Here is a 25,700-nt window from a genome sequence, read left to right as displayed (position 1 = left end):
TTTGGCTTCGTTGTCCACCTTGTTTTGAGGCCAGATGATTAGTGGGGGACTTGTCACGATGCTAGTTTCTCAGTTAGTTGTGAACCTAAGATCGATTGGTCTTCACTGTGTATATCTACCAACAAAAATTTTGGTTTGGTTTACAAATGGGTCCTGTGCTGCATCTTGGTTATGATGTTTTAAAGACCGAGGACATGACCGTGTGAAGATCTAAACCCTTAATTATTAAATCAAGTGTTTCTCTCACTGTAATGGTTGGCCACAGATTTCTTTAAACAATAGATTTGACATTTACTTCCTACATCAAGAACCGAAACCATTCCACGTGACCCAAATGTCATAAATTCTGGAAATATTTAATTTGGCAACGCTGTATGTCGTTCCTTTGTTTAGTTATTGGGTCCCTCTGTTTAAACTTATTTTAGCAGTGAGAACGGGTCTAAACTTATCCTAAAATAAGACCAAGTGTTTACTTGGCCAAGAACGTTGTTAGTTTGTTGAATGTCACTAGCACTCGCTTACAAACCAAAACAATCTTCTGGAATTCATAATTGTTGACTGACGTTATGGACGAATCCTTGACATGTAAATCTCGTTCATCGTGCAAGACAATAAGCACTTTTCACTTTCGTGACCAGACCTGTCTTCTTTACTTGCGTTTACGCGAGGGCGCGGCAATCGGGCTTGTCGTGTTTTCTATTGGCTGTCTCATTCGCAGAGGTGTCTGGCTATTGGCTGTGCTGTGGGAGTAGCAGGCGAGGTTTACAGTACAGCCTTTGAAGCACACACACAGGAGAGAAGTGTGAGATGAGGCTGGTTTCCGTGCATACCGTTCACATCGCACAGATAAAAGAACACGTATCGATCTGCATAAAGGTGAGTCGTTTGTTGTTGTCCTCGAAGGGAAGGATCATAAGCTCATTTGCCTTTCGTGTTTACTATGTAGTCGCGCAAAGTTAAGGCTGAAGGACCATTTTCTCCCATGTGATGCACAGAGTTTATAACAAACAAATCCGGATTGATACATTGATGCATGCTTTCATTTTTAGTGCGCTTGACGTATGTCAACTTTGTCAAGAAAGAGTTTTGGGTTCAGCCTTTTGCTCGTAATAAGAAAACAAACTAAAACAAATCCGCCAAGTTCAACCCTCGTTTGCTTAAATACCACAATTTCGTAATCTGACAAGCGTTAAATTATGTAGTACATGCAAGTGACAGCGTCTGACGTACAGTTATATGCACGTATGGTAGCTTGTTTTATTATGTGATTGCAGCATACATTTGAATACGCATAACTACAGGGTTAACTGTTTGTGTCCCTGTTCCGGTTGTTTTGACGTCTTGTTTTGATTGTTAAGATAAACCACAATGGCTGCGTTTCAAAACATAGCATGCCGTCTACCTAGATCGGATTTGTGGGTCATCAAGGGGCTTTCCGAGTGTGTGATGCTCTAAATAGGCAGCACACGTTGATATAATGCACAGCCAATAAGAACTACAGTATGATTGTCTAAAGCCTGGTAATGTCCATACATGCCACGGTCTGCAAAATATTTGGGTTTTGCTTTTAAAGCACAGCCTTCTTACAGAGTAGGGTTGTGCAATTCATCATTTTATCGTAATCGTCAATTTTGGCCTTCAAAAAATTACCCAAACAAAATTCAAAGTAATCAAGGTTAAACAATTATTGTGCCACATTTCAATTTGCAAGGATCCTCTCTTTTCTTGTGGTTTACATTTACTTTTAGATGCTTTTATCCAAAGCGACTTACATTGCTTTATCCTATACAGTTTACATGGGTATTTGCAATCCCCTGGGATCGAACCAACAACCTTGCGTTGTTAACGCAATGCTCTTACCACTGAGGTACAGGAAAGCTTAAATCTACAGGAAAGTTTAAATCCACAGCGCACCCCTTTCCTTTACAGTGGTTCAGCTGTGCTATGGCTTTACACTTATTTTTCAGTTAAATACAGTTTTAATGAGTAATCGTGTTAAATAATCGGAATATCATTATCGGCCAAAATAATCTTGATCATGATTTTTGTCATGATCGAGCAACCCTATTACAGAGTGTTTACACACCTTCAATTTGAAGGAAATGGTGAAATCTGATGCAGTTTTCAAAGCTCTTTGACTTTACCGTGTCCTTGGGTCTTGATTGGTAAAATCCATTGATATTATCTCATCTCAGTGCTTTCCTATCAGACGGTTGTTGATCTACTCAGCAGTGGCCTTTTCCCTCAAGATGTGGTTTCTTATTAACACAAGTGTGATGATATTCAGGACGAACGTTGAAGATGAAGTCATTGTACTTCAATGAGTGCAGGAGTTTGGTTAATCTCACACCTGTGTTTTGGTACAAAGTTAAATGCTTATCTGATTCTTTAAGCCGTCGGACTATAGTGTGTTTGCTATGTTTGTTTTAAAAGATAACCACCGATAAATATCTGTGTGATTTTAATGTACTGTTTTGCAGTTTGCTGTATCAGTTGGGAGCCGCCTAGGGACGTTGCAGATATCTGCATTGTTTACGTAGGTTAATGTTTGAGGTGCGCAGCCCAAAACAAACATCCCACAGGCATCCTTGCAAATTAAAAAAAAGGTATCAAAAAGTAAAGGCCAAGGGCATGCATGAATACCTCCCGGAGCTACACCCTCCCCACTTGCTCAACTAAGCGCATTGCCCTTGAGATTGGCTCACAGCCTCAGATTTTAAATGACATTTTTCATTTTCCCCCTTTTCTTTCCCCCCTTTCTGACAAATCCCCTGATTCAGCTGCATCCGTCAGGTTGATGGTCCGCCATGGTGTGCAGCTGACAGTTCCTTACAGCACCTGCTTGTTTCATTGTCTCCGTTTTCCAGACATCGGACCACAAAGTGACCCTGCGATGTTTACTTGTCATTAATGCCGAGATTGATAAGAGTAGTTTTACAAATTGATAATCTAATGATGCTATTTGCAGTGAAAAGAAAAAAATGTTCTCCCTTTCGGAAAAGACAGCAGGTGAAAGCCAGCTCAGCAGAAAAAGGGAGATTGATGTACATACAAAAGTGAGAAATCCAAGGACATATTGTCAATGTTACACCTGCAGAACGATTTCATGTGATTTAGTCAATTTGCCCACAGGACCTTTAATAGATTGGCACGTTTTTCTCCCCTGCGTGCTGTACTAGAATTGCTGAAGGAAATTATACAATGTGATATTTAGTTATAGAGGAAAATGTCTCACAAGAACTACATGAAGCCTTTGAATTTTCTATTGCAAACTTTGGATTCATAATATGAATAATAAAACTCTGGGTTAATTTAATGTCGGATGCACTTTTCAAATGAGTAATTTTTCCAGGATGATTAAATAATTGTACGTTTTTGTAATGCCCCTTTGATTTATAAGCAATGTATTGATATCTGTACATCCCTTACGTGCCTTTATGGGATTGCTGTAATGTGTTTGGATTGGCAGATAAATCTTTTTGCTTCTACTTCTTTTAAGATAATGTGCATATAATAATAAGAACCCCTCAGGGGTGTCCGTCCATTCATGTCACAATAGCAGGCTTAATTGCATTATTAATTATTTTTCCTCTCAGGGGATGAAAGGCCAATTACTCGCATGGTATAACCCATAAACCTGAAAGAGAAGAACGTGATACATAAAAGGAATAGCTCATCCAATAATGATAATTCTGTCATCCTTTACTCGCCCTCGTGTCATTCTAAACCTCTGATTTTCTTTCTTCCGAACATTTGGTTTATGCGGAAAAGTTTAGCATGTTCATACAATGAAAGTGGATGGGGGCCGGGGCTGCCAAGCACCATAAAACCTTAATAAACATATTCCATATAGTTAATGTGCCGTTTCATAAATCTATAAAACACCAGTCATTTGGGTTTTAAGACAGAAGTTAATGATGGGGAGTAAAAGATGACAGAATGTACACTTTTAGGTGAACGGTTTGAACTACAAATAATTGTGTTGTTATACATCATGGTTACACAAGCAAGTTATTAAATTATTTCACTAGGTGTAGAAAGATATCTGGGCGTTTGTTTATGCTGAGAAGTTGGACGCAAGTCAATACATTTTAACTTGTCAAATAGTCACTTGACAACTGTTAAATCTTCGCTCGAGGTGATTGACATTTGTGGCACCGGCCCCGTTCCTTTTGCTTTGAATATTGCTCCTTTAGTGCAAAGCATTCAGTCAACCCATTAAAATGCAGATTAGCTGTACAGTACCTGAAGGAAAGCAATGCCCCATCAATTTTTTAATATTGTGAAGCTCTGGATTTGTTAAAATCAGAAGAAAGTGCTGGAGGGGTTTGGGTGCGTCATTCACCGGTCAGCTTCATGCATGATAATAGTCATGTGTCATTGCAGGTTTCAGAGGTTTTGCCTACGGGCTCGACTAAACTAGGTCACATTTTGCTGTTGCTTGTAAGAGGAATCAGTTCAACCAATGAAAAATTTGCACCCACGGTGTGCGTGCACATAAATAACCGCTGAAAGTGGATTATGCTGCCCATCGAGAAGAATAACATTTTGTGGCAACGAAACAAACAACCCGGATTTCAGTATAAAGGCGATAGCATGTTACATTCACTTTCAAATACAATATCAAATTATAGCAATACGGTACATTTTGTTTACATATCACCTTTCCTATAAGCTCTAGGACACTTAAAGGGATAGTCCACCCAAAAAGGAAAATTCTGTCATGAATTACTCCAAAGCATACATTTCTTTGTTTGGTTGTATTCGAAGAACAATATTTGGAAGAATTTTAGCTTTTGAGATTTCTTAGGCACCCTTGACTACCATAGTAGTAAAAAATGCATATTTCTTTTGTTCTGTTGAACACAAAAGAAGATATTTTGAAGAATTTAGGAAAACAAACTGTTCTGGGGCACCTTTTTCAGTTGGTATTGTTAACATTCTTCTAAATATCTTTCTTTGTGTTCAACAAAACAAAGACACTTATACAGGTTTGGAACTACTTGAGGGTGCGTAAATCATTGCAGAATTTTTGGAGCATTTTTGGATGGAGCATCCCTTTAATATTGCACATTAGTGACATTACTGAAAGTCAACATCAAAGAGAAAAGAGATAAAACAGAAGCGCATAAAAGACAAAGATCAGCAGTCAGGGGAGGAGAAGTATGGCAAGAGGAGTTCTAAGCCCAGATTTGAAGGCAGAAATGACGTTTTGAGGACACAACTAATCTGCTGTTTGTTACTTCATGTTATTTCCTTTTTTACAGAGTTATTGCATCATTAAATGAGGCTGGACTGCCTTAATGTTCCAATGAATCATCAAATGACCCGACCAGCTTCAAAAATCTGTGCTAAACTCATGGTAAGAATCACTTAATGAATCATTCAATATCACATCCCTAGAGTATGATTCATAGATATCACATGCCCAGAAAATGAAAAATAGACAATTAACCAATACCACAAAAATAAAAGCGCTGTTAAATTGTTTTGTTCACACGGATCGCCTCAGCATCTTCCACGTCTAGTCTCAGGGTGACTGTGGACGGTCTTAATCCCTGCTGATTTGTTTGCTTATCCCAAACGCCCCATGCGAGTCGAGCCTGACAACAGTTTAGATGCAGCCCGCAGCTATCGCATATTAAATTAACCCCATCTGCCTGCTTGTGAATGTGCCAGATGTTTTCCTCTGGATTTAATGCTTTACAGACTGTTTTGATGAAACATCCTTGTCTTGGTTCCACAGGCAAAGCCAGACATGGATTAATAGTCCTGACAGCCAATCAAGGCTCAGCGGTCAGAGGAAAGTGGCAATACAAGCATACGGACATTCAACAAGGTCTGCGTGAATGCACTAAGATAACCAAGATTTGATGTGAAACAGCCACGTTTGAGAACGATGGAGACCTTGTCCCAGAGCTCCAAGCTGGAGTGCCAAATCTGTTTCAACTACTTCAGCCAGCGGCACCGTCCCAAACTGCTGCACTGCCAGCATACATGCTGCTCCGTGTGCCTGAGCCAGATGAGGCTGAGTCAAAGAGAGATCCGGTGCCCCTGGTGTCGGTGTGTGACACAGCTCCCCAGCGGCCTGTCCGTCTCCCATCTCCCCGACGACCCGGAAGTGCTCTCCATCATCAATCTGTCACACTCCTTCGAGCATACTCCCATCTTTATACACTTACCCAACAACGGTTGCTACCTATTGCCCGCTCCTCTGGACACTGATGGGCCGCTCATCCCCGGGGAGCCAGCGTGCCGCTTCACTCCTAAAAGTGCTGGTGTGTTAAATGTCTCAGATGGACGGAGCCTGGTGTTGGGGGAGGATCATGGTGAGGAGGGGATGGGGGACGAGGGGGCGGTTAAGACTACTGCATGGACAGGAGTGTGCACTGTGCTTCTTGTGGCGTTCATTTTGTTTTTTCTGCTAGGTATTGTGTTGCACAATATGTCATGTGTCTCCAAACGATTCACCATTATTTCCTGTGGTTGAGATCGGTCCAGCGCACACAATGCATTGCAAGATGTCTTGTTTGATTTTACGTGATTATGGATATCATATAACCTATATGACAGGATAGGATGATAACTACACATGAGAGAATAGGGTAATGAAATAAAACATTATCATAATCGGAGGTCAAGAAAATAATCTATGCAGATCAATATTTCAGATGTCAATGAAAGCTTTGCTTGTTAGGGAATTTGTCAGTTAATGTGCAGAAATGTCATTTTTTAATCTAGCAGTATTATCTAAATGTATTCGCATGTCTTGTAACTATATGAGGGAAATATTGTTTCGAGCTGCCTCTAAACTTTACTGAATCACGTACAGTATTTTTGACAGTATATAGTGTCCAGTTTGTGACAGAACAGTCAAATCCACATATAGGCTGTATAGTATCACTGCCCTTGAATGATGCAAATTTCTGTATGTGTCTAAATGGATGTTTTGTTTAAAGATTTGTAATGTTCAGCTTTACAGTGTTGACTGTGCCATTTCTTTCTGTACCAAATTCGTTTTTTTACTTGTGGATTTTTACTTTGTCTTATTAAACTAATTAAAATGGGTCTCAGGTAGATTTGTTTACATGACAGATCTTGTTTCTTTTCTACGCTTTGTTAGAAATTCTTTAAACATTTCTCATGCTAGTCATTTTCTTAAAGCTTCACAAATTGTTTTGGTGCTGTGACCTTGGGTTGAATATTTGAAATCCTTGATCTTGCAGAAATGCTCAATACTCAGCTCTTTTAAATTATTCTGGAATAATTATTTTTCTCAAGGATTTCTTTCATGGTCTCTCTTGTAATGTGTATATAAAAGCTGTGAACATTGAGAAGGTATTTGGTTATAAAATCTTGATAGTTAGCAATCAATTCATGTTTTACAAGGTGCCTGTCATGGCCATACGTGGGGTTAGGGGAGGGGCTTTATTCTTCATTATTTATCTTTTCTTAAAAAAAATTTTTTTGAATTGAAAATACACATGAATTATGAAAACATTTCTTTGTTTTGTTGAACACAAAGAAAGATATTTGGAAGAATGCTTCTAACCAAATGACAATGGTAGTCAAAAGTGCCCCAGAACTGTCCAACATTCTTCAAAATATCTTCTTTTGTGTTGAAAATTTAACTTGAAAATTAGAAAGCAATTTTTCTTATAGGCTAGTCAGTGGTGGCCAAGAACTGTTTGGTTACAGTCGTTCAAATATCATCCTCTGTGTTCGTCACAACAAAGAAATTTATACAGTCTTGAGGGTGAGCAAATGAAGACAGAATGCTCTCACTAGAATGTCTATAAGCCGCTGATGTCATCATGATATATTTTTTATTTAACGGATGACACCATCCAAATTTCGAATGTGGATTTAGTTATTAATTCCATCTAACGCTGAATTGATATACAACATATATGTGTGTCTAACACCTTTACAAGATACTGTTAAAGGGTGTTGTCAATGCTTATTCATTCTTATCAATCGACTGTGCTTGTTTTTAAATTCATTTTACATTGTTTCCAGAAGAATGCTGTAAAAGTGAAAGACAAATAAAATCCCAACCATAGAGCTCCCAAACACTCATGTAAGTACGCTCTGTCCATGACCAGAAAAATGACAAAGGAACACACCTCATTTAACTCGGCCCGGATCTGTATACATGCTCCACAGAAGTGCAGACATTTGCTGAAAACATGCAGAAGTGCAACATTGCATTGTAGATGATCGATGGTGTTGTCCGAATACTGGAACACATGTTGTTTTCTCTTCTAACTGTAGTAAATCACCCATCCAAAGGGCCTTTAACAGGCCATTAACACGCTACACTGACACAATCCATCTTTGCATTCACTCACAAATCTAGTCATACTCAGCACATCTGCTTTTGAAATTAATAAGTGAAGCAGAATACCATTTTTCAGGGTAAAAACGCAGTGAAAATTAATAACTGATAAGTGGTTGTAACCCAGTAACCATCTTACGTTTTAAAAAACCTTCATGCTATATCATTTTATTTCTACAGTAATGGAGTAAGTACAGCAGGTGGCATACAAATAAATAAAGTCTCTCTTTCATGAAATTCCCCTGGAGGACAAACAGGCAACCATGAAGAACAATCTGTGAATAATTTCACAAAGTAAGAGGGGCAAAAATGTGCCGCTTGATTTTCCAGCCAAATTGAAATTAAATCAAATTTCTAAACATAATTAACATTAATTAAATATTATGTATATTATATTCTGTATTTCTAAAAAATGTAACATTTCCATTGCATCATTAAATATATACAATGTTTTTTTAAATATCACCCATTTTATAAATATAAGGGTAAAATTACACAATATGGACAAGTTTTGGTCAGCCATGAGAAGAATTCACCAGCAGAAGGCACTAGTTGACAAATTATCACCTGCATGAAGACCTACACATGACTCGAGCTTCTACACACAGGATTTATACAAGCTGACACACAGACAGTGCAATGATATTCTAAAAATATGTAATCCAAACAGAAATCTAACAATATTTCTAATACATCATCCACTTTGTGTTGTATTCTGTGTGTTAGTTCTTATGTTATGCTAAAAATATCAGTTTATGATCATGAACTACTGAACAATAGTAGCATATATTATTTAATATTCCATATCTAACTCTACAAAGACAAAATCATTTGTAATTCCTAAAACAAAAAGTTAGACTGTTGAAGGCTGTTAATTTAGCTTATAACTGACATCAGAGGCATAAATAAGTACATATATCGTACCAAAAGAAAGGCATCTTTTGGCAGTTTTAAAGTTCACAGCCTAGCCGGGCAATTTCTTCTACCAAGAAGTCTACATCCTGCCTCTGTGTTGCTGGGTTGGAAAAAACGCAACGGAAGAAATTCACTTTGTCTCCGAGTGGCTGATAGCCTATCATCGTGGATCCTTCTTCCATCATCTTTTCCTTGATTTTTGGAGCAACCTGTAGGAGTTCATTAAGTGAGTTTAAAAAGCTACAGGAAGGTAATAAGGAGAGCTCTCTAAAAATCTAATTTCCAATCTATCTCTTTTATTATGATTCATCTATGGAGCTTCTATTTCTTACCATATGAAGTTCTCTATCACGCTCTGGACCAAGAGGCATGTTTTGCACTCTTTGTGGGAGATACCAAAAGCAGACATTGCTGTGTTCAGGCTGAAATAAAGGAACCCGTACAAAATTCATGCATTAGAAGGACATATACTAAATTAAAATGACCATTCCATATTTCCAAATCAGCATTTCTAGATGTATTGTGGCCGTTCAACTAAATTAAACCTCAGGAGTGACATGAAGTCATCCGACAGCTGTGTGAAAGACTGACAGCATGACATGACACATGAAAGCTGTGATAAAAGGTCATCACATGAAAAGCAAAAATATGCAAATAAATGCTAGTTTCTAGTTTTGTTTAAAATTTGAGAGAAATATTGTTAGTATTTCACAAAATAAAAAAATATAATTTTACCTAAACACAAGAATAGTAAAAACTTTATATTTATTGTCAGAAATGCAAATAGGTTAGATGGATTTGCCATGACTACTGATCTGGCAGAAATATTCAATTGCTTGCTCAATTATTTCCCCCTTGTGATTTTCACATTTAAAGGCAAACAGCATACTCACTTTTCCTGTAAAGACGAACTCGAAATCCGTTCTCCTCTTTAGCTTGTAGTAGAGATACTCGGCGTTTTCCAAGCAGTGGTTGACCTGTGCTTCAAACCCCTCTGAGCCCTAAAATAAATACATTTGTTTTATAATGTGGATCAATCTGATTGGCTTTTATACCATTTTTTGCACACTTTCAAGTATTTTTGGTTGCAGTCGCTTTGAAATATTTCAGTTCAGCTTTTTCAAACAATCTCCCTTCAACACAAGAAAAGGAAATGGTCCGATGTCAATTCTTTTTTATTTTCCTGATGCTAGCCTGATACACATCTCGCATGAATTTCTTTTAAATCCGCCAGACGTTACCTTCGCCTTCCACATGAGCCACAATTTAAAGACGTCCACGTGTCTTCCACACTGAATGCTTTTGTCCCCGGTGTCATAGGACACGTCATATTGCTTGTCAGGTTGGAAGAGATACTCGGCACACAGCTGATTGCATTCCTGCAGGAGGCCCTGAGAACAACACAAGGTGAATGTGATGTGAATAAATGACCAGTGAATACATGTATCTCAGCTGTCGCTTAGCTTACCTTCCTCTTGACCAGAATAGCCGAGCACTGCAGTGGGACGCACATCATTTTGTGCGGGTTCCAGGTCACGGAGTCCGCCCTGGTTGAAAGCACACAGGAAGAAAGATGATGTTAAAATAATTTGACCAATTCAAAGTACACTTTTAAAAAGTAGACATTCGAAAGGCAGGTGGAAACAGGAGGTGGAATCCATTATAGTGAAAATGTGATGGTTTTGATGTATTCTGGGAGCGAGACGGTAATTACAGGTTCTGATCAGCCGTCAGTACACCGATGAAAGAAGTTTCGAGGTTGAAATGGTTGAGTGATTTGCGTTAATATTCTCTCAAAGAACAAATGTCACTTCAGTATGTGCCTCCCCTACACTCCTACACACAAAATTGCAGGGAAATTACCTGAATTATCCTGCAGAACAGCAAACATAATGGCAACGGAGACTGCACTTTGTGTTAATGAAATGAAAATAAAAGAGAAAGATGTGGAGGAAGCGTCTCAAACGTTGACTGCTGACATTTCAAGCAGACCAGACTCTTGTTATGGCAAGGGAAAAGGAAGAAGGGATTATTGTCTCGGATCAGAGATATTCATTTAAAGTAGGCTGAGATCTCGGACTGTTTTAGTAAAAAGCACCTGTTTGCAGAAAGCTGCACTGTTGAAATTGTTCACAGCTGCTCATAATGAAGACAGTCTTTGAATTAGAAAATGCCTTGCGGCCTAGTGATGAATCCCATTGTTTACATTATTAAACACTGAAAAAATATGAACATTGGTAACACAAAATGATGTTTATGTTGCACAATAATTTGCATAATTATGGATATTATAGTTATGTTTACTCAGCAATTTTTTTTATCTGTGTACAGGTATAAACTTAATGAGCACAACCACCTCAATGAACAGCCTTAACACAACAGCACCAGAAAAATAGACCAAACCAGTATATTCCTCAGCGAAAAACAAAATAACATTTAATTTGTAAGCAGTGTTACGAAAAGAACACCGGGAACGGGAAATCCTGTTTTGGATCAAGTTTGATGAAGGAACATAAAATATTAATAAATAAGTAGAATTGATTCAATTAAGTCAATTGGAAATGGAGCAAACTTCCTTTGTTTCAGTCCCAGTCCCGGGACATTGTGCCACATCCAGTGAAATTAACAACTCATGTATAACTTCCTAGCAAAATGCCCAGTCAAACATTGCTTACCTTTCAATTGCTTGCATTTTTACACGATGCTTGTTGGATAAGAGCAAGCCACCACCCCAGGCCGCCTATAAATAAGGGGAAAGCATTAAGGAACTGCGTTCATTTTTACTGAAGTAAAAATAGATAAAAATAAGACAAAGAAGCATTACATCCACATGCATCCACAGGCCATGCTGCTCGCATATGTCTGCTATTTCATTCAGAGGATCAAAAGATCCATAGACGGTGGTCCCTGCAGTTGCATTGACGTAGAACGGGACAAGACCCTATAAATATTGAACAGGCAGTTTTGGGATTCAGCTTTAGGTGGTCAAATCTTTGTTTCGCAACTTCAACTGTTTTATGATTGGATAAACAACTTGGCCCCATCTTTACTTTCCATTTTAGTTTATAGTTTAAAGAGCCACATAATAGTTCCGTGAAGCACCTGCTTAATTTTTTACATGGATGCACTTGACAGACACTTTTATCTTAAGTGACGTTTAGTGCATTCAGGCTTTACATGCATTCCTGGGTGCCTATAGCGTCTTGCTCTACCAGTTGAATTACATGAGGCCAATTTCAGTATCACATTAGGTCAAACACATTAGGTAAAACACATTTAGACAAACACATTAGGTAAAACACATTAGGTAAAACATGCATGTTTTTCTCTTAAAATCCTTTACAGCTCCTTCATCTGTTTATTAGCTCTCCTTTACCTTAGACTTTGCTGCATCAATGCTAGAATTCAATTCCGACGGGACCATTTTCCCCCTTGCAAAGAGAAATGATTATTACTCTTGGTACACCAGACAGAATCCAGATTCTGAATTTACGATTCTGTCCACTAATATTACCTTTCATCACATTTGACAACAATGACGTTGTCAGAGCCAATGCCGAGGACCGCTGCTGACTTCTTGATCGAATAATGACTCTAATAAGGAAAGCGAGCATTAAACGTGCGCAGGCAATCGTCACCTTTTGCATTACCATTATTAAACATGAAATATTTGAATTAACTGCAGTTAATGAGAGTTTCTCAAACGCTGCTGTGACACATAACGTCTGACCTCTCAATAAGTGGTAATAACTGATATGTGCTGTGCTATGTGTCTGATTAAGTAAGTGAAACTGTCACAGCACTCCCGCTGACAGAGAAGACAACAATAATGAGATTGTGTACGTGCGCGGAGGTGAACAGTGCCAGGCGAGGTATTGCACTCATCCCATGGGTCTTCACTGCAGGAAAGTAATAAAACCTCGCTAACAGCACACTGTACAGATTGGACGTGGTACCTCCTGTGGAGAAAGTCATTAGCTGTTTAATGAAGTACTAATAAAGTTCTGTTTTGTGCTTGTTTTTAAAAACATTTTTTTTTTACCTGGACAAAAGATCCCATCTCCATCCTTCTCGGTCCAGCCAATAATTTTGTGCATTTTTTTCAGAATGACCTCCTCCATCAGTATAAAGACAGGGGCTATTTCATAAGTAAACCTGTAATGAAAATGTCCTCAAATGAGTTCTGATGAGCTGTACGTATAAAGAATTTCCACTTCTGATTACGAAATAGATGGAAATCGTGTCTGACATGTTTGTGTTCGCTGTGGACGTCAGCCATTCTCCTGCAAGACCGATGACGTCAAGTCCTGTTGACAGCTGGTTAAAATATCTTGGATGACCTGTCGGTAAACGACAACATTAGAAAAAGCAAAAAGGAGTCTTTATAAAAATAAATAATTTCAATAGACACTGGAATTTAAAATTTCAGAATTGTTGTGTTCTGAAACTGTTCGGGGACGGAAGTTAAATGTATTGTCAATTTTACCAAAAAAACTCCCCAACACAGCACACACAAGGGATAGATGCTGAAATGAGGTATGAAATAAATGTCTGGAATCACAACTCCGCACAATATTTCAAGGACACCTGGTTCATATGTAAGTCATAAGGATCACAGTCGAGTCCAACTGCTTTATATTTCACAGTTTCTTTAATTCTCCAAATCAGACATTTTGCAGAGTGTTTTGCCACTCAAGGGCGTCATCACATGGTGTACACGTGAGAAGTGACATTACTGCATACCCTCTATAAGGAAAAACAATACTGAAGCCCCTCCCCTTAACCCACTGTCACTAGTGTGAAAACAATTACAAATTTGAAATAGCCCACTGATCTAAATAAACTGGATTGGATTGCTCATTACACTGAAGCTACCGCGCGGCCATGTTGGTATTTTCAAACATTCTTTTAAATAGGGAGTTATCACATATTAATGACAACAATAACTTACCACTCCCTGTTTCTAAAGTCTCACGGTGCATTCTTACAAGATCAGATCAGCAGACTATTAAGACACCTCGACATATGATAAATGTGCTTATTCTGAAATCTAAATACAGATAAATACAGGCTGTATGTGCTCTTTAGGTCGTGAAACTTTATTTCTAAACATTACAGATGTGCCATTACAACAGTGTGTTATACACACTTACCTTCTATACATTGATTTCTATACGTCGCTATTCTGCCCAAAATACACATAAACTTTTGAAAAAACATCATAAGTAACAATACATTTAAACACACATGTGATCCTAAAACTTATCGCGCGCCTAGTTAGTTGAAAACTGGTTAACATCGTCATTTTGACTTTCAGTCAATTGTGCTCTCTGTCAGTTGGACATACCAAGATGGCGGCGCGATTGCTTTCGTTGGCTTCACCTCCTGCCATTGGTTTAGCGTTCTTGCCGCAATAGATCAGTGAATTAGCCACCTCAGTTAAGAATTCCCATGAGAACATGTACCATACTTGTTTGTGCTGAGCACAATGTGGGTTATTAGACTGTATAGAATATACAGCCACATAACAATGCTCTAACATTGGTTAAACCCAATACACTTTTTTTGAATTTCTTGGAAACAATCAGGCCTGTTTTGCCAAGGGCATGTATAAACAAACTCATGTCAGTTAAATGTCAGCCTTGCACTGAGTAATGGTTGCCAAAGTAATGTTTTGTAATGCTTAGCAGGTGCTTTTGCATTATTTTCATGCCTTTCACATTTACTGTGCATAAACATTCAGCCAATACATTTGACACTTTTATTCACAGCGACTTGGATTCAAGGTTCAAATATTTCTGTTTCCTGGTATTTAAACACAACCTTTGTGCTGCTAACGCAACCAAATGAGCTACAGCTAAAACTCCTATTCTGGAGTAGTCATGTTATTTGAAGACTACCCTTAAAGTCATTCAGAAGATGTGGAGTTGATCTCTTTGTGTTCTATGTGGATATAAATTGTTACTTCAAGTATACTGTATAAACTTATTGTTTGCTATCTTTAATGCATTTAAACAGTAATTTGGAAAATGCTAGGCTACAAATGCTCTCTAGAGTTATTTGAGGGAGCACATACACGTAACGCAACGATGACTCGTGCTGAATCGTATTTAAAAACAAACGGGATGCGTAAAGGGATTTGCACCTGTTTTAACTCCGTATTTCAGCGTGTCTCTGCAATCCACCAGCAGCTGCTCCAGATTATCTGGCTGGTCAGGGAGCTCCAGGTTGAAGCCTTCTAAACCATCTTTGAACTGGTGAGGATGGTGGAAGTCCAGAATTTTGGAGCTGTGTTTCACAGATTTGCTGATATAAGCCAGCAAGATGTTCAAAAGCTCCTGAAAGAAGTGCTTAGTTGCCTCCTTCCCATCCTCAGCGGGAAGCAGGTCTGAACAAAACACAAAAGATGTTTATGCTGTCATAAATGTTTCTATAGGTGCTGTAGGTATTATGAAGACTCTTTCCACAGTGAATTAACAGGTAAGGTGGTCAACCAATAATCTGTTTATAAGCAAGGCTTGTTTTATTCATTTTTAGAACATCTTCAGTACAAAATGCATTGAAGCAATTCTGCTCTCCAATTTTGTCACTTCACCATCACGTGCTACTTTAAATTTCCAAAAGAACAACATGAAAACTATTTGGATTTTTTAATAGAAAAAGGCTTTGAATCATTGTAGTGGATACTAGATAATTGAATGTCAATCCAGGAAGAAATTGCATTTGCCATTTCTATTAACTAGTTTGACAACAAATATCACGGGTTGTGTTAAAACAAGCAACACTCTATTTACTGTTGGTGGCGTATTAAGGTAAAAGAGCAAATTGTCTCATAATGCTGTGCTACATTGCCTCACACAATATTTGCCACTGTTGTAGTACATCAGAGTTTTCACCACCCATTAATCTGTGTATTTGCTGTGTACCTTTGCTGTAAATGCAGCTGAAGTCATGGGCTTCGCGCCCAATATCATATTTCAGCCCTTCGTCTGTGTTTCCCAAAGAACCCGGGTTCTGTTTGCTCCTGTCTATTTGCTGCTCAGCAGTCGGTGTAAACTCCATTACATTTCCTACAGACATGTGATCATGCAAGCACAAACATGCAAACTTCAGCAACCACATTTATCGGCTTAAAAACCACCTATTTGTATAAGAGCGCTACACAACTGTTTTATCTTTAGAAAACTAGTCTGACATGTAATTATTACATCGATACAATAAAAAATAGCACTATTAAAGAGCACTCTTAAAAACACAAGTCAGTTTACCTTATTATTGAGTCATCAACTGTTGTTTGATAATAACCACGGTAGACTGTGTCAAATGACTTCAGCCTGAAGTCTGAGCCTGCACCCCAGGGTTGACAGTCACACAATCATCAGTCAAACTAGGCGTGGCCATTACAACACATAGCTTTTCATCCTTATGAAAATGTTGCGGTGACATAAGGATGTAACCGCCCACTGTCTCATTAGACTTTCAGTTTCTCTCAGTTCTTTTAATATTAATTTTGAAACTGAATATATGTTGAATTGTATCTACAGATATTCCTGCATAGAAAGAATCAGGTTTATATGTGGCTGATAAACAGCCGCAAGTAAAAACTGTCTGTTTAAAGGGATAGTTTACCCAAAAATGAAATTGTTGTCATAATTGACACACCCTTAAGTTGTTCAAAATCTGTATACATTTTTTGGTCTGATGAACACAGAGAATGCTATTTGGAAGATTGTCAGTAACTAAATAGATCTTATCCCCCGTTTACTGCCATGTAGGGAACATAATTACTATGGCAGAAAATAGGGACAACTTTTCAACAGATTTGGAACAACTTGAGGGTGAGTAAATAAAGACAGAAGTTTCATTTTTGGGTGAACTGTCCCTTTTAGAACCAGTCTGATCAACTGTTATTCAATTTAAATTCAACTATCGTTTTATATGATTAACTTAAAAAAATAGAAAAATATGACTAGCCTTAAGAAAGACAATTTAAAAGCAGTTTATGCAACCGACCACTGGAGATACTCAAATCTTGAGGTCATCTGCAGCTCTGCTCTTCAAAACTATATGTGACCTTGGATCACAGAACCAGTCTTAAGTAGAACGGGAACATTTTTAGTTAAAGCAACATTAATTGTATGGGTCAAAATTATAAATTTTTCTTTTATGCCCAAAATCATTAGGATATGAAGTGTGATCATGTTCCATGAAGATACTTTGTAAGTGTCCTACTGTTAATATATACTATAATATATGTAATATATTCTTAATAACAACTTCACAGGCAACTTTCTCAATATTTTGATTCTTTTGCACCCTCAGATTCCAGAGATTTAAACAGTTATATCACCGCCACATATCATCATATCCTAACAACCCATACACCAATAGAAAGCTTAATTATTCAGCTATTATCAGTTTGACCCATAAGACTGGTTTTGTTGTCCAGGGTCACAAATGTCATATGATCAGGAATCCTGCTGCTTTGTATTACACATGTTGTATTTCCTATCCCAGGAAATCCTTGGAAATCTGATTGTCATTTTCTTTCTTATTGTTTTCATCTTCATAGACAAATAACTACAAAATAAAGTGCTGTTTCATTTCATCTGGGATTGATTTGCTGGATGTCTCAAGGAAACACTTGAGAAATGTTATTTCCAGACTAATCACACTATTAGGGAACAAAAACAATGTAAGACCTCTACAGACCCCCCCCCTTGTGTCATTGTAGAAATAGCTTTAAATGTGCAGTTACCTCTGACTCATATCAGATTTCATTTTATGTTTTATGTTTCTAAATGGCTTTAAGATACAAAAGCTGTTCTTTGTGCTTTACATTTAGAGCGGATCAGCAGATCTTCTATTAATGAGAGCACAAAGCAGCTCGCTTTTTTAAATGGTGTGCAAATAGCTTGTGCAAAGTGAAGGGAGATGAGGGAGCAGCGAGTTACACGAAGGCTTGTTTTTATAATTTATTTAGATGGGTTTTAATCAGACCGAGCATGCAGTTTCCATCAAGCAGGTTGAAAGATGATTTATATGAGTAGGCCTTGAACACACGCAGCCATGGTAACTTCATTCCACGTAGTCCCTTTTGTACCTACATTAATTTCTAAATGAAGGTTCCGCATCTTGGTTAAAACACAGGCTAATGGAAGCATGTTTTCTTAAAAGCAATATAGAGCACAACATCTTTTTTAATAATTGCTTCATCCCTAAGAGTAATTATGTCTAATGTGAGGTTATTGAAATTGTTGCTGCATACGCTGCTTTCACAACAAATCATAGTTCTTTTCGTAACGTAACGAAACGAACGTAACAAACAAAGACGATTGCAAAACGCATGAAATTGGACACTGTGCTTACAGAGACACTTGATGAAAGTGCCACCTGCCACTACATCTGCTAGCCTTAGATTCAGGAATCTGGAAAAGCCAGAAAACCGAAGAACTGGTCTATGACAACCTTCACATCACATCCCGAATCACATCCCTGCAGGCGTAACAGCAGTACATGCTACAGAGCACACTGTTCAATATATTTTCCATTTCCCGAGCCCAGAAAGGTAGATATAACCAATGATTAGCCACTTAAATAAATGAGGGTTTCTGTCGACCTTCTTGACAATGTGATTGTGACTGTAATGAGAACAATTCAAACAAATGAGTGTTTGAACAACCTAGTCATTTAATGCACCACATGACATGCAGCATTTAGGTTTAAGACATTTGAAAACTGTTTTGCAATTTAAATGCAATTTACATGAATTTGTTTGACTGGCTCATTCCACATGAAATCGTCTGAGGTAAAGGAGGTTTAAAAACCATCCATTACAGAACGTGTGTGCAAACTGTCATAAATAATATTCCTTTAATTTCGCGTGTTACTGAGGCGGTACCCTTGAAAGCAATGTTGATGCGCATGTTCCTTGAAGTACAGTGCCATCTCAAAGCTAAGCCAAACACACATTTTCCTTTTTTTCTGACAACATTTTGGGGGCGGTGCTCAGTGAGGACTAGGCCTTAGTTGAAGGAGTAGTTCACCTTCAAAATGAAAATTCAGTCATCATTTACACGCACCCTTGTCATTTCAAACCTGTATGACTTCCTTTCTTCCGCAAGACACAAAATGAGATATTTTGAAGAAGGTTACAATATTTTGTAACTTGCATTGGTTACAATAGAAGTGAAAGGGGGGCATTGCTGTTCCATGACCAACATTTTTCAAAATATCTTCTTTTGTGTTTTGTGGAAGAATGGAAGTCATCCAGGTTTGGAATGACAGTAGGGCGTGTGAATGATGACAGTATCTTCATTTCGAAGGTGAACTACTTTAAGCAGTTCTTACCAAAATTCCTTACAAAAAAAACATAACTTTTGTGCATTTTGAGACAAAAAATGCACTGATGTAATTTAAGAAATGTCAGTGCAAGTTGTGTTTTGGTTAGACAGCTCAAACTTTGTGTTGCTTTGTTGGATTTTCCTTGTCCAAACATATATCCAAACGGATGAGTAAAGAAGTAACTTTAATGCTGATAAAACCTCCCGCACAATCTTTATTTTAGCTGTAAAATGTGTATGTACTGTATGTACATAAAACCTCAGGCTTGCTGTGCATCTTTCACACTGATTAGACAGATCATGTCAACAAACTTGCTTTTTTGGGTCTAAACCTGTCAGTTCTTATTTTTTATTTTTCTATAATCATTTATCACCCAAACACATTTATCCCCTAAACACAGAGGATGCCTACCCGACGAACCAGTGAAACCTTAGACCTCCTTTCCTCTATTCACAATCTTGGCTGCTTTCCCCTGCATAAGGCGTGGGAAATGTTCTATTGGGCAATTCAACTGTGCTGAAATAGTTTGATTATAACACCTGGTCCTATTAAACGAATCTAACATTCTAAATGCAACCCCACCCTTCGATTCCTCATGACCTTGTTCAGTCTTGTTGCCATTGTTTCTGGTCTAGTATTGTGTTTGCTGTTACCTTTGTTGGGGAGTTGTATGTTCACGGTTTGTCTAGTTTAGTTAAAGCCACATCATGGTTTATTTTTTGCCATTTTTTTCAATAAACTGCACTTGGGTTCTCATTTACACTCACCTCCAGTGGACTGCCTTACACCAATCTCTACAGAAGGCCTGCCTTCCATTTAAATGAGCCCATCATCACTTGCTCAAAACTGAGGGATGGCCACTGTACGGAATGTTGCACTTGCCGATCTTTCTGTATGACTGGAAAAATATGTTTTATTTTCTTTAAAAAATTGAATCTTAAGAAACATAATTTATAGTACCAGTGGCGGAGCTAGAGTTTAATTTATGGGGTGGCAAGGGGGTGGCCAAGGCAATTTCAGGGGGTCCACAGACCACGGCAGAAAATGTGTGTGTAACCCTGACCTGTGACATATGTACAGTATACAAAACAGCTGCACAACTTAATGGCATTAATTTAATTCTGAATGTATTTGGATTAAATACATTATAAAATATAAATAATGAAAATGTTGAAAAAATAGTTTAACCATGATAACTTGCTTAATTTAAACAGGAGCAAAGCAGCACCAGAGGTGTCTTTTAAGTGATGTGGATCAGAGCATCTTACATGTTTGATAAACACTCATTCTATGGGACTGCAAGATTATAACAAAATCATTGCTGCGGATTATTGCCCCTTGATGTTTCTTGATCTAGATTATTACTTTCAGATAGTATTATATTGTTCATGATTACAAGCTACAAAACAAGCTGAGAAGCGTTTATGAATTATTGAATTGCTGTTTTATTGCTGTTTTAATTCTCTAAATCTAAGGAACATAAACATCAGTTATTCAAACGGGAAATATATAGAAAACAAACAAAAAACTAGAGCTGCACGATTCTGGATAAATTGAGGATCCCGATTTTTTGTTTCAAATAGAGATTGCGATTCTGAATGATGTCTAAAAGTAACACATCATTTACTAGAGGTTCTGACGAAAAATTAGTTTATTTAGGTATGTAATATGTAGGACTTTGCTTCAAAATTATTACATATCTCATGGTTAACCTACAGTAACTATGGTGAGAAATATTTAACCACAAATTCCTTAAGTAAACTAAAGGTTTTTTTCATTTTTTTCATTTAAATGCAAAAGGTTAACTCCCTTAAAACTATAAATGCATTGAAGTAACTTGTATAGGAAATATGTCTCAGTAAAACAATTTCAATAGGTTATGTTATACATTTGCCTGATATCTACAGACCGCTTGAAGGGGTCTTTACAGAAAGACACTACTGATAAACATAACGCAGAATTCTCACCTGTAAACAGTTTAAAATAACCTGAAAACATGAAATGATGGGCAACTTGACGAAAGCTCTAATAGCGCAGCTTCTCTATTAGCGTTAATAGAGTAATAGGCGCTGTGATAACATGTTTTACCATAATGACGGATATAAGCGCTCACTCGGATTTGTCCGCGCTACAAACTACAATCGTTAGTTTCGTTACTAACATTTCCAGTTAAGATGTGAAGCATACTCAGAACAATGTATCACAATCCTGACACTCATAAGAACAGTTTTGTTGTCAGGCTGTATTTACTTTATACGTTGGTCTGTTTTTTGGTGTGAGATTAATTTGGGCAGAGTAGGACCTTGTAAACACGTCATATGCTTGTGAGTCGGCAACTCTCTGCTTTAATCCCAGTACTTCTGTGATCATGTCACAGAAATAATGATAGTGTGTGTTTTGAAAAGACTGTTTGTGACGTCGTTACATACCGTATAACAATCATTTTTAACTTTACTGAAGGTTTTTTAACTAAATTAATAGTGTTGTGGAAAATGTTGATCTTCAAGCTCAAAAAATTGCTCAGACAAGGAAGGTCCAGGTGTCAAAGTTTCAACTTTATTTGTACAAGTCAAACAAAGTGAGATGTTCCAAGTCCCCAAAACATCTGAAAACTTGGTGTTTTCCAGCCTCTACTTATAGTGAAACTTTTCAAAGGTGAACCAATCAGGTAATTACCCGTTATCTCTTATTTTTTATTATCCTAACTGTCCTTGTCTGCCACCATTATTTTTAGGCAACAAGGTTTCATGTCTAATGGTGGAGAGCCAACCTTGACTCATTTTTTAAAAAATAAATTGTGCCATAATTTATTTGAGTCTAGCTTTTCAAAAATGAGCTGTGCTATAATTTATTTGGGTCTGGCCTTCACACCATCCCTGGATTTTGTATTGCTGAAAATGATTAAAATAGTTTATAAAATTTAGAATCATGCATAAATGTATTGATTATAATATAAAATCAAGAGTCATGCATAAATGTATTGATTATATTATTCAAACAATCTTATCGTTCCAATACTCATCTCTAAATTAATGTGATTTCTAATCCACTAACACGTCTTTGTTACAAACATTCCTATGAATACTTCTTCATAATCGGGGTAAATAAAAAGTCCCATAGTATACAGAACATGATCAGATTATACAGCCCCATAGTATAAAGAACATGATCAGATTATATACAGCCCCATAGTATACAGAACATGATCAGATATGAATACTTCTTCATAATCGGGGTAAATAAAAAGTCCCATAGTATACAGAACATGATCAGATTATACAGCCCCATAGTATACAGAACATGATCAGATTATACACAATAATAGACACACGAGAATCGTTGATTTTCATTAATGAGATCGCGTGGGTGTTCGAATCGAGATCAGCATCTTTGAACCATTAATCGTGCAGCTCTACAAAGAACATTAAACATCATAAAGCCAACCGCCTCGCTATACATTATCCCGCTGATTACATGGCTACCTACCAAATAAATAAATCATTTGACACAACATATTGATTTAAAAGGGAGTTTATTGATTTAAAAACTATTTATATTGCTTCCGCTAAAGAAAATAGTCTGTTCGGTCTCTACGGTTAGAATCCTGCGTTCATGGCAACGCTCTGTTTTTCATGACAACGGTCTGTTATACTAATATTAGTGCTGCATTACACGTGCCAATATGAATAAGCCTACCCAATGTCTGTGATCGTTGCTGAACATTTGCTAACGACATGTTTTAAGCATATTCACGCAGGCGTGACAGTATTAGTCAGTCAGTTTCACGACTAGTAATGCTCATGAAGTATTAATGCTAAGCACTAAAGTGCAACGTCTCCCTTACTTCCCGATAAAACACTACTTCGTTTAATTTAATACCAATAAAAGCCGTACATACCAGCAAAATGCTCTTCATCTATCCCGTGTGCTGTCGGCGTAGTTTTGGAGCCGTTTGGAGCACGTCACGATGGTGCTGCGTGTCAGCTTAACCAATGAAAAGTGTAGCAGCAACAGCACGCTGCGGCTGCACGCTTGTGCGTGCTGCGTAAGGATGCATTCACGTCCGCTGGGAGATTTGGGAAATGTTCGTAAAAATCTAACAGTCTTATGTTTTCAGCGGGGTGGCAACAGGGGTGACAAGGACTTCGTCTGGGGTGGCAATTGCCACCCCAACTAGCCCTCTGGCTCCGCCACTGTATAGTACAGAATAGATTGTACTTGGTGTCAAGTTAAATTGTTTGTCTTGAATATCTCAAATAGTTGCCTCAAGGTATAGATGTGGTGGAGGTGGACAAAATAATTTCAAAACATTGAATAAACTAGACTGTCTGTGTTTCCCTGGTTATAAACTGTTTTAGCATTTGGTTTTTACAGGTTGCATATTAGTATTTACATCAAAATGTTTTCATTGTATGAAACTGAAAAGCATTTAAACATACAATAGATCTGTTTAAAGTTTTAATAATATTATTAACCAGTTGTGAACATAAGACATAAACCAGAGCACTGTAAAGCAAGTGAAAGGGGTTACAGAGTAGATGACAAAAAAATCCAACTCGCTCCAGCAAAAGATTTACTTGTCCAGCCCTTTATAATAGTTTTTGAGAGAAAAATACTGTACCTTTGATAGAATTAATACTAATTTAGTACCTGTATCACTATTTGCTGTAAAACATACGCCGTGTTCCTAAAAACAAATGAGATTTCCTGGGTCATTTAAATATTGCCAGCTTGTGTATATTTTGCTTACAATTTCCATGCTAGTTCATCCGAGGAAAAATGCTTTCAACCCGTTACAAGGAAACTCTGCAACCACATGTTGTGAACATTTAAACAAATGAAAGGTTTAAATATTATATATACCAAATGATGAAGAAAACAATTTCACAAAATAACCATATATATATTTAAATGGGTAAATCATAATTTTGCTTTCAGATTTCATATTTTTGCCTTTATGGTATGCTGCCAATGTCTTTAAAGGGAAATTATAGATTATTGGTAAATCCCACCACTTTGTATTTGGCACATTTTACCCCAAAGTGACAATTTTAGAGTGGAGGATTATAGCAGACAACACAACTGTCTAGAACACACCAGATAATACAACACAAAAATAGGTCATGTCATGTGTGTATCCTAAAATCCTAAAATGACATTATGCTTTCCAAAGCGGTATGCTCTTCACAGTTTTCTGGAAAACTGTTCATCCAGTGGACTAAACTGGAACTACACGACTGTGACATGACTTCGCATACTTTCTGTCCTTATGTATTTGAACATTAGAATTAGTGTTTCACAAACCAAAGTGTGTTGAAATTAGTATTCTTAAGGTACCTGGGTGGTCTACTAAAAAGTGCAGGTTCATGATATTACTCAATGAAGTGTTTAGTGTTGCGGCTATGCCAAATAAGTCAATATAATTATGCAGGTAAACATTGAGAGAGACCATGCTGTCTTATGCAAAAATCTTATGGATATAAGGTATAGAATCCAAATACGTGTGTGTTGTTGAGTCCCAAACTCTATGCCCGGTTTCACAGACAAGGCTCAAGGCTATCTAAAAGGAATGTGTGACCTGTCTTAATTGCATACAACTTGCCCGGAAATATCTTAAAATATATCAGTGTGTCAGTGCCATTGTTTTGTCTCAAGATGCACACCAGTAACGTTTTCTTCTAAGGCATTTTCATAAAAGCGACATAAATATCTTAATTCAACAGAGGCATAGTCCTTAGGCCGGTAGCATAAACCGCTTGGACAAGTCTTACAAGTTAGTCATCTAACTCAGACAGATTCTGAGACTATGTTTTGGTTAAACAAAAGCTTTAAGGTTAAGTGTCTAATTCTATGTCCCTTTGTGTAAGTTTGTGAATTATGCCAACAACGACTTAATAAACTTTATGAGTCACTTTAATCAATACTCTACAAAGTAGTTCAAGGTAGTTCAAAATGTGCATTTCATCAGTATTCGAAGCGGTCAGTGCAGCAGCGGTGTAATGTTGCTATGGTTACCCTGAAATGGCAGGAAAGTGATTGTCAACGAGGACGCTAGTTTTTCTTTAAAGGGGGGATTCAACAGTGTTTCATGCATTCTGACGTT

The 25,700-nt window shown here is 37.5% G+C and overlaps 2 protein-coding genes across 4 annotated transcripts; one reads left to right on the top strand and one right to left on the bottom strand.

The window, feature by feature from the left end:
- Positions 1 to 755: 755 nt before the first annotated feature.
- rnf152 (ring finger protein 152) lies at positions 756 to 7,068 on the top strand. Its single transcript, XM_056742959.1, has 3 exons — positions 756 to 876; positions 5,268 to 5,362; positions 5,747 to 7,068. Exon 3 carries the CDS (start codon positions 5,900 to 5,902, stop codon positions 6,488 to 6,490), a length of 591 nt encoding a protein of 196 aa, XP_056598937.1. The 5' UTR covers positions 756 to 876; positions 5,268 to 5,362; positions 5,747 to 5,899; the 3' UTR covers positions 6,491 to 7,068.
- A 1,405-nt stretch (positions 7,069 to 8,473) lies between these two features.
- On the bottom strand, positions 8,474 to 23,596 carry gad3 (glutamate decarboxylase 3). 3 transcript variants are annotated; one of them, XM_056744513.1, is made up of 16 exons: positions 23,496 to 23,573; positions 20,365 to 20,495; positions 16,180 to 16,323; positions 15,399 to 15,641; positions 13,503 to 13,593; positions 13,296 to 13,408; positions 13,097 to 13,212; positions 12,768 to 12,847; positions 12,630 to 12,684; positions 12,078 to 12,194; positions 11,929 to 11,993; positions 10,722 to 10,800; positions 10,495 to 10,644; positions 10,147 to 10,254; positions 9,586 to 9,675; positions 8,474 to 9,462 (listed from the first exon to the last, which is right to left on the bottom strand). In XM_056744513.1, exons 2-16 carry the CDS (start codon positions 20,411 to 20,413, stop codon positions 9,289 to 9,291), a joined length of 1,674 nt encoding a protein of 557 aa, XP_056600491.1. In that variant the 5' UTR covers positions 20,414 to 20,495; positions 23,496 to 23,573; the 3' UTR covers positions 8,474 to 9,288. The 3 variants fall into 3 exon arrangements, with proteins under 3 accessions (XP_056600491.1, XP_056600492.1, XP_056600493.1); XM_056744514.1 differs by lacking the exon at positions 20,365 to 20,495 and having other exon boundaries at positions 23,496 to 23,596; XM_056744515.1 differs by lacking the exon at positions 12,078 to 12,194 and having other exon boundaries at positions 23,496 to 23,574.
- Between the last annotated feature and the right edge of the window lie 2,104 nt (positions 23,597 to 25,700).

The sequence above is a fragment of the Triplophysa dalaica genome, chromosome 3, assembly GCF_015846415.1.
Source record: "Triplophysa dalaica isolate WHDGS20190420 chromosome 3, ASM1584641v1, whole genome shotgun sequence".
In the NCBI taxonomy this organism is placed as follows: Eukaryota; Metazoa; Chordata; class Actinopteri; order Cypriniformes; family Nemacheilidae; genus Triplophysa; species Triplophysa dalaica.
The sequence above is the reverse complement of the archived record's forward strand: the minus strand, read 5'-3'. Positions and strand labels throughout refer to the sequence as shown.

Coding starts and splice junctions, on each gene's coding strand:
- gad3 (XM_056744513.1), bottom strand. CDS start 20,413: ATGGAAGGCAGGCCTTCTGTAGAGATTGGTGTAAGGCAGTCCACTGGA. Junction 12,195..12,629: donor TTGATGCAGCAAAGTCTAAG/GTAAAGGAGAGC, acceptor CAATATTTATAG/GGTCTTGTCCCGTTCTACGT. Junction 9,463..9,585: donor GTGATAGAGAACTTCATATG/GTAAGAAATAGA, acceptor GAACTCCTACAG/GTTGCTCCAAAAATCAAGGA.
- rnf152 (XM_056742959.1), top strand. CDS start 5,900: ATGGAGACCTTGTCCCAGAGCTCCAAGCTGGAGTGCCAAATCTGTTTC.